The sequence below is a fragment of the Loxodonta africana genome, chromosome 12 (genome assembly GCF_030014295.1).
Source record: "Loxodonta africana isolate mLoxAfr1 chromosome 12, mLoxAfr1.hap2, whole genome shotgun sequence".
Classification (NCBI taxonomy): domain Eukaryota; kingdom Metazoa; phylum Chordata; class Mammalia; order Proboscidea; family Elephantidae; genus Loxodonta; species Loxodonta africana.
The window spans coordinates 66,786,948-66,794,959 of NC_087353.1; the positions used below are offsets into that span (position 1 = coordinate 66,786,948).

The following is an 8,012-nucleotide window of genomic DNA, read 5'->3' on the forward strand; positions in this document are numbered from 1 at the left end:
GTAAGCATAATTATTCCTATAAATCTTAACAGATTTTCCTTGGTTCTTTAAAATGTAGAATCAGGATCCAAAAGGTCCTTTTTAGTTGAGGAACACAACGGACTTGTTTAATAATGATAGTGAACCATTTGTTGGGACATCCCTGGGTGGTGCAAACAGTTAAGTGCTCAACTAATAGCCAAAAGCTTGGCAGTTCGAACTCACCTAGAGGCGCCTTGGAAGACAGGCCTGGCGATGTGTTTCTAAAAGGTCACAGCATTATAGACTCTATGGAGAAGTTCCACTGTGCACACATGGGGTTGCCATGAGTCAGACTTGCCTCGACAGCAGCTAACAACAACAACCATTTATTGATCACTAGGAAAAAGACCTGGCAATCTACTTACAAAAACCAGCCAATGAAAACCCTATAGATCACAGTGGTCTGAACCGCAGTCCATCACGGGGATGGTGCAGGACCAGGCAGTGTTTCATTCCATTGTGCATGGGGTTGCCATGAGTCAGGGGCCAACTCAGTGACAGCTAACAACAACAACACTGTATGTACCGGTCTAATGTTTCACCTGCCTTATCTCATCAAATCTTCCCACAAGCCTATTAGGTGGGCCACATTTCTTTTATCAAGCAGAAGTTGCCGATAAAATGGCAGTTCTGTAAGGTTCCACCTAATACTGACGAGGAGAGCAAGGCTTAGAGAGGTTGCCTGGCCAACCCCGTGGTCACCCACCTAGCACATGGTGGGTCAGGTCTGTGTCTCTGGGCTGTTTTGGCCAAAACCCATGTTTTTTGGCACAAGCCCAAACCCACAGTTGTAGATTGGGCTTGACCCTCTGACATGTCTCATTTAACATGTTTTTTGTTTGTATTTCTTAACTCTAATTGTTGCCAACATCAAAAAACGAGGAGGCGTCAGATAAAAAAATCTGCATGTCAAGCTTCTCTTGAAAAATCAGAAGACTTGGTCACACCTGCATCCCCACAGCCACAGCTGGCTGGACTTAAACAGTGCTGGCCCTGCCTGCTGTCCCCCGGACCCTGAGTCAGGCCTCCCCTGCCATCCATCATTGCACTTTGGCTGTTTTTCTCGTACACTGAGGTGACATCACTCACACAGTTCTGCCTCTACCCACTGCTCTTACTGCCCCTCTTTACCACACACGCCACATTACCCATGATGTCCTCGACTCCCAGCCTGCTCCAACCTGCAGGTCCCATGAGCTTGTCCACTGCTAAATTCAGTAATGGAGGTCTCAGTCCAGTTTGCATGAGGGCAGGCAGGAGGATAAAAGTGACCAGATAGAATTTTTTCCCTCCAGTGTTTTTTACTAAGAAACCCTGGTGGGCTGTCAGTTAAGTGCTGGGCTGCTAACTGAAAGGTTGGAGGTTCATATCCACCCAGCAGCTCCACAGGAGAAAGACCTGGTAATCTGCTCTCATAAAGATTATCCTGTGGGGCAGTTCTATTATGTGACATGGGGTCACTATGAGTCACAATCAACTCAACAGCACCCAACAACAACAGTATTTTTACTGATAAATACTCCTTAAAACTTTAGGGCCTGTGTAACCCGGAGTTCAGTATTAGATGGGACCTGGTCTTGTTTGCACTTTTCCATTTAATTTTTTCTATTTAACATGGCAGTATTTCACTGTGTTCTGCAGGGGGCGTCATGACTTCCAAGCATCCTGCCATCTGCACAGATTCGAGAGTTGAAGAATCAGCAGATTGAATTTCTTCCTCCTAATCTCTGTGCCTCCCATTGCCTTCCTTGCTAATGCCAGCAGCAGCTCTCAATTAGAAAGCAGGGGTGTGCGTCGGTCTGGCCAAGGCGAGGATCAGAATTCACCCCCCAAAAATGATGAGCAGGCGAATGGCAGTCCCAGATAGCCTCTTCTTGGAAAGCCCGTGAGGGTTTGCCTCCTGTTGGCATTTGGGGAAAGGCGGACATCAAGACGTGATATGTTGCAGACGTGATATGTTGCAGACATGAGCAGGGACGAGAGAAGTGTCAAGTGGTCTTTTGAAAGCGCATTAACGCAGGAAAGCTTAGGTTCCGAGAATTCGTTCTGTGCAACTGGACCAAACATTGGTGAAGGCTTACAGAATTTGTTGTGCTGTTGCTTAGCACGTTATTCAAGTTTTTTTTCTGCAGAGGAATTCATCCTTCAGAAATGCATCATGTTCTGCTTTTCCTTGAGAGGAGAGAGAAGTTCTGGGGGTGGGAGGCAGAGTAATGTAGGTCACAGTCCAAATTCCCAGCTGGGTTTTTAGCAGTAAATGCAGTCGTTGTTTTCCCCACCCCTCATCTGCTGCACTGATTCTTAACATTAATTTTTTTTCTGAAATATGAGCTGCCATGAGCAGGGGTTTAGCCCAGGGATGAAATCCCCCAACCCATGGTTGCTTGAACCTAACTTAGGTCCTTTTTGCTTCAGAAGTCACTGCTAACAGGAATGACTTAGGTCCTCCTTAGGAACTTTAAAACACGTGGCTTTTGTGGGCTGGCCAGAGCCTTCCAGGCTCCAAAGTCCAAAGCATTACCAAAATAATCAGCAAGGAGTATAGGTGCTCTTTGAGAGACCTAAAACGTGGGGCCACATTGCTCTAGCCAACTGGTTAGGTGTGGACAGTGTTTTAAAATACAGTTTAAATTTCTATGACTTCAGTGCGGTGAGTGTGCCCCCATTTGGCACCTTTCCAGCTACTCACTATCCCACCTCCTCTTGGCCTCTTCCTGGTTTATGTCAGCTGCCTGGCCCCTGAGGGCTGATCAGCTTGAGACCCCTGGTAGCCAGGTAGGAAGCATGGCGATTTGGGAGTCAGCAAAATCCCCCAGCTCTACTGCCAAGGGGGAGGTGATGGCAGGCAAGGACTTAACTTGTCTAAGTCTTAGTTTCTTCATGTGGAAAATGAGAAAAGAAGTACCAGCTTCACCAATTTGTCGGGGCATTAAATGAGATAATTCGTGTAAAAGTGCATATCGGCACATTAGCTGCTATTTGTGATGAGAATTGCAAGGAAGAGAAGATGCAAAGGAATCCTTACAAAGACCCCATGGCCATTTCTCTATCTCTTCATCTGTCCGTACATCCATCTGTATGTCCGGCTGTCTTTACAGGTGAGAGACTGGAGTCTCAGGAAACTTGGATGATGTGTCTGAGTTCATTCCGAGATGAACTTGAAGGCAGGTTGAGACTCTGCTCTGCTGCTCTGAGATGCTGGACACTGAGCGGTTAGTACATAGTGTTATTGCTGCTAGCTGCCCTGGAGTTGGCCCCGACTCAGGCGACCTTGCGCACGACAGAATGAAACACTGCCCGGCCCTGTGCCATCCACATGATGGGTTCATATCAGACTATTGGCTGATTTTCGGAAGTAGATTACCAGGCCTTTCTTCCTAGTCTATCTTAGTCCAGAAGTTCCACTGACGTGTGTTCAGCATCATAGCAACACGCAAACCTCCACTGACAGATGGGAGATGGCTGTGCGTGAGGTACATTAGACTATCAAACCTGAGTCCCCTACATGGAGAGCAAGAATTCTACCACATAACCACTGCTGCCCCCTTAGTTCACAGTAGGTGACACAAATGGTAACTTTTATAACATGAATTAGTTAGAAATCGGCCTCTCCCTCCCTCCTTCCCCCGTTCGCCTTGGGGTGAAGTGATCAGGGCCTGCTCTAGGGGACTGGGAAGAACAGCAGAGTGCTGGCTTTTCAGGGAACAGAAAGACCAGCCGGGCCCAGATGGCAGCAGTCCCCATGGGGCCAGGCGCTCCTGGCAGAAAAGCAGTGCCATTCCTCGGAAGCTCATTATCCAGAGGCCCCTCCTCTGGGGGGCCCGCTGCCCTGTCGCCTGAAGAGATGACATGCAGAATGCCACTTAATCACTCAGCCCCGGCCTGGCTATTTTCGGGGCTGCTTTTCAGGGATACAGCAAAAGCACGGTCCCCAGGATGCTGGCCCTTCAGATCCAAAGGGCTCCCATCCGAGGCGATCATAATGAATGGCTCATTTGAAAACGATAAGGGTGACAGCTACTCTTCTCTCATTCCGATGGCCTTCCTGTCCCCTAGGCAGCCCCCAAATCACAGTAATTATGCTTCCATTTCTGCCATTTCTTGCTTTCTGTTTAGTGGGAGAAATCAGCCCTGCAGGGAGGGCCAGAGAAGGATGGGAAGGGAGACACGCAGCCCTAATGAGTTCTAGAAAAGGTGGTGGGATCGGGAACAACTCCACGGACATAATCACCACGGAGAGGACACAGGAAGCCTCCCTGAAGGGCCCTGTATTTCACAGATATCGTTTTCACTCCCTCATTTTTTAGTGAGCACCTACTAAATCCTCAACAGGCACTGCTGAGAACAAAACAGAAAGAAAAATTATACTTCCACGGAGTAGGGGAGACAGGAAATGAACAAATAAACATGTACCACCAGGTAGTAAGTTCTATGAAGAGGACTGTATGGGTGGTGGTTTCCTTTAAGAGGTCAGGAAAGGCCTCTTCTTGGAGAAGAGCGCTGAGATAGAGAAACAGCCAATACGAAGGCCCTGGGAAGATTACATTAATATGTATACGGCAGGCTTTTAGAAGCCCACTTCAAGTGATACAGCAAGCACTGTGTGTGCGTGTTACTATATTTCTCTGCATGAAGAAAGGAGTTTCTAGGGAGCAGACTTTTTGGATGAAGTGATAAACTTAGGGCATGAAAAAGAAATTGAAACACTGCAGGAAGATCTAAGGTGGAAAAGCAGGTGCCACTCCCCCATCCCTCCCACCCCACCCTACCCTACCCAGGTAGTCACTGTCAACTTTCCCGTGTACTTTGGCAGAAATCATCGATACTTACATGAGCCAAACCAAGACTGTACACACCATTCTGCAGTTGGCCTTTTTAATGTAAGGAAGCTGGCTTATTCCTTTTGATGGTGGCACAGGATCCTTTGCAATGGCCATTTCATAGTTTAATCCCACCAGCGCTCTGTTCATTTGGCCATTTCAAAAAGTTGCAGGTTTTTCTCCCCCAAACAACGTTGCCAAGAGCATCTCAATAGATAGACATTTGGAACATAGGATTCATTTAGAAGCATGACTCTGGCTGAGAGGACTTGTCCATTTTAAATTTTGACAGATATCACTGAAGTCCACACTCGTATGTCAATTTAATACGGATGATTTCAACAAACATAAAAGGGGCAGGCCTTTTTTCCAGATGTGCAGAACAGCAGCCAAGCTCAGGGAACTCCAAGTCACCCACTGTTGCTGGAAAAAAGGACACTTTGCCCTGTGGCCAGGATACCCCAGGAAGCAAGGTTGGGGCCGGGTAATAGAAGGTCTTGAGGGTGTTTCCATCTTGCTGTCTAGGGAGGGGAGCCCTGGCCAGTCTGTGAGCAGGAAGAGGGTGCTCAGGCCTGTGCTTTGGAGGCTCATACTGGCAGTTGGGGGAGATGGAGTGGGATGCCTTTGTAGTAGTCCAGCCAAGAGGTGGAGGGGGCCTGAGCCAAGACAGCTAAGAAGAAAGCGGGGGATTCGGAAGACCCTGGTGAGAGGACCCCTGGAGCAATCACACCTACTCAGTGCCTCATGCAGGATACCATCACCCCCATAATCCTCCTAGCAGCATGGGCATCCCCAATATCTGCTGATGAGCAGAGCATGGTGAGAGGTAACAAGCCAGTAGGTGGCAAGGCAGCCACTGGGCCATGGGGGGCAAGGAGGCAGGAGAGAATGCCAAGGCTTTGAGGCTGAGTATCTGGGCACATGATGTGGGAAGCAGGTTGGGAGCAGCCGAGGTGAAAATGACGCTTTGGGTTTGGAAACTGGTCTCCTCTGAGGTCCTGAGGCCCACCTGGAGCCAGGCAGGAAAGAACAGGACCATCCCCTAGCTTTGTGTCTTCTGAGCGTGGAGTCAGCTGGGAATTCTTTCCTGGCATTCCTTGCAGATTTATGTTTTTCCGAATCTCAAGTCTTGAGAAAAATAAGTTGAGAAATCAGGAAAAAGTTCTGTAATTCTTCTGTAAAAATGAAAGCATAACAGCCAGCATTCCCGGTTGGAAGGAATCCAGGCTACCAGGCTCATGGAAGCCGAAGCACCGACACGCAGAGTTGGTCAAGGTCAGCATTAACAGGAATGCGGGCAGGAGCACAGGGGCGAGAACCAGTCACGACCTGATTCGTCAGTGTTGCTTTTAGCTGGTGCTGTGTTGTGTGGGTGCTGAGTGATGGTCATGTCTGCGGCAGCTAGTCATCCTTGCAAATGAAATAAATATTAACAAGTCTGTGTGCATAGTATACTCGATGTGAGTGGCATCCCAAGAAATAACAAGTTTTGGGAGCAAAATAAGTCCTTTAGTTGGCAGTTTCAACATGCGATTTGTGTAGTGCTATTTTTTTTTTTTTTTATTACCTAGGAGATTGGAACGTTGCGTTATTCTAATAGCACCCAAAAATGTTCACTGGCGTTTTCCATTGTTTGACTCTTCGCTGTAGGCTACTGAACCTGCTATTTCTTATTTATTAAACAAATCATTTTAGATAGCCACAATAATGAGTAAATACTATGAAGAATGTTGGGAGTATTTGAAGAATAACTTAGGATTCCGGGAATTCCCGGGAATTCCGGCTTCTCATCCCCAAATCCCTAAAAGTTGTCTCTCTCTGGAATTTGGAAACACTCCTTGAGATATGATTTCCCAATATAAACTTGGGGATGGTTCCCACATGGTCGCCACAGAGATGAGGGGGTGGGAAGGTCACCAGGGACGGAGGGGAGAGTGAGAGTAGGAACCTCCAAGGATGGAAGCTGGGACGCAGGCAGGACCAGGACGTGCAGCCAGCCAAGCAGGGGAGGGTAAGAAAACCAGAGAAAGCTAGGTCAGGGGAGCTGAGGAGTTGCTTTCCCAGTGTTTCCCAAAGAAGTCTTCCTCAGAGTGAAAGAGCTGCAAAATTAGCACACAGTCCCAGTGTATCAAGAATAGCAAACCAACCTCCTCCTTCTCTGCCAAGTTGGCCAAGGACCCATGGAGCAGGTGGCAACGCACAGCTGTGAGGGCATCCCTGTCAACCACGAGAGCACCGCTGAGAAGGCACCCAGGGAAGCAGAGGGGAAGCAGCACTGTCGAGAGCTTGGCACCTGTCACACCTCCCTGTGGGAACTGCTTAGACATGCAGACCAGCTTGTGACAGGCAGGGCCTCTCTGAGCAAGCTGGGCTCTGAGACTGGCAGCTGTCTGAGGCCACGGAGGATGGTTAGCCATTGGCAGCAGGAAGAATCTTCGCACAGTGGGGCAGTTTATTCTGACACTGAGCACTTTGTGAGGTTCAGAGTGTCTGCCTAGAAAGTCGGTACTGGTGGCTGTTGTGGGGTCAGTGCCTGGACCCCTGTCAGGAGCCGTGGCCTGAGGTACTGGGATAGCCTTGATTAGATAGAGGCCATGTGGGCTTGTGGACTCTTTGGCCCTTTCCTGATGTGTGGGTGCTTGTTTGGATGCTGCTTGGGACAAAGCACTCATGTCTGACCTCAGCTCAAAGAGGACCTTGGAATGGCCTGGTATCAGTTAGAGAGGAAACCTCTTTCCCAGGGTAGCCTTCTGTTACCGTTTCTTAGCTTCCACCTCTTACCCCCATTTTCTACCAGGTGTGTGATTTGGAGGAGGAGGCAGCTCAGCACCAGGACTGTCACCGCAAATTGGGCCATAAGGAGCCCTGATGGCACACTGGTTAAGTGTTCGGTTGCTAACTGAAAAGTTGGAGGTTTGAACCCACCCAGTGGCTCCTCGGGAGAGAAAAATCTGGCAGTCTTCTCCCATAAAGATTGTTGTTGTTGTTGTTAGGTGCCACTGAGTCAGGTCCAACTCATAGGAACCCCATGTACAACATAATGAAATGCTGCCCGGTCCTGTGCCATCCTCACAATCATTGGTATATTTGAGCCCATTGATGGCAGCCGCTGTATCAATCCATTTCATTGAAAGTCGTCTTTTTTTTTTTACTGACCCTCTGCTTTACCAG

At 48.4% G+C, this 8,012-nt stretch overlaps 1 protein-coding gene across 11 annotated transcripts in view; it reads left to right on the plus strand.

Moving 5' to 3' along the window:
* SNX29 (sorting nexin 29) overlaps window positions 1-8,012 on the plus strand; it is a 662,332-nt gene that overhangs the window by 618,497 nt on the left and 35,823 nt on the right. The window contains exon 21 of one of the 11 annotated variants that reach the window (XR_010323633.1): window positions 3,120-3,233. The exons of 8 other annotated variants lie outside the window; for them this stretch is intronic. Coding sequence is in view for 2 of the 3 variants with exons in the window: in XM_064295607.1 (XP_064151677.1) it covers window positions 1,663-1,714 (52 nt within the window). In the remaining variant the exon portion in view is untranslated. 2 more of the 11 variants (XM_023557341.2, XM_064295607.1) reach the window with 2 other exon arrangements.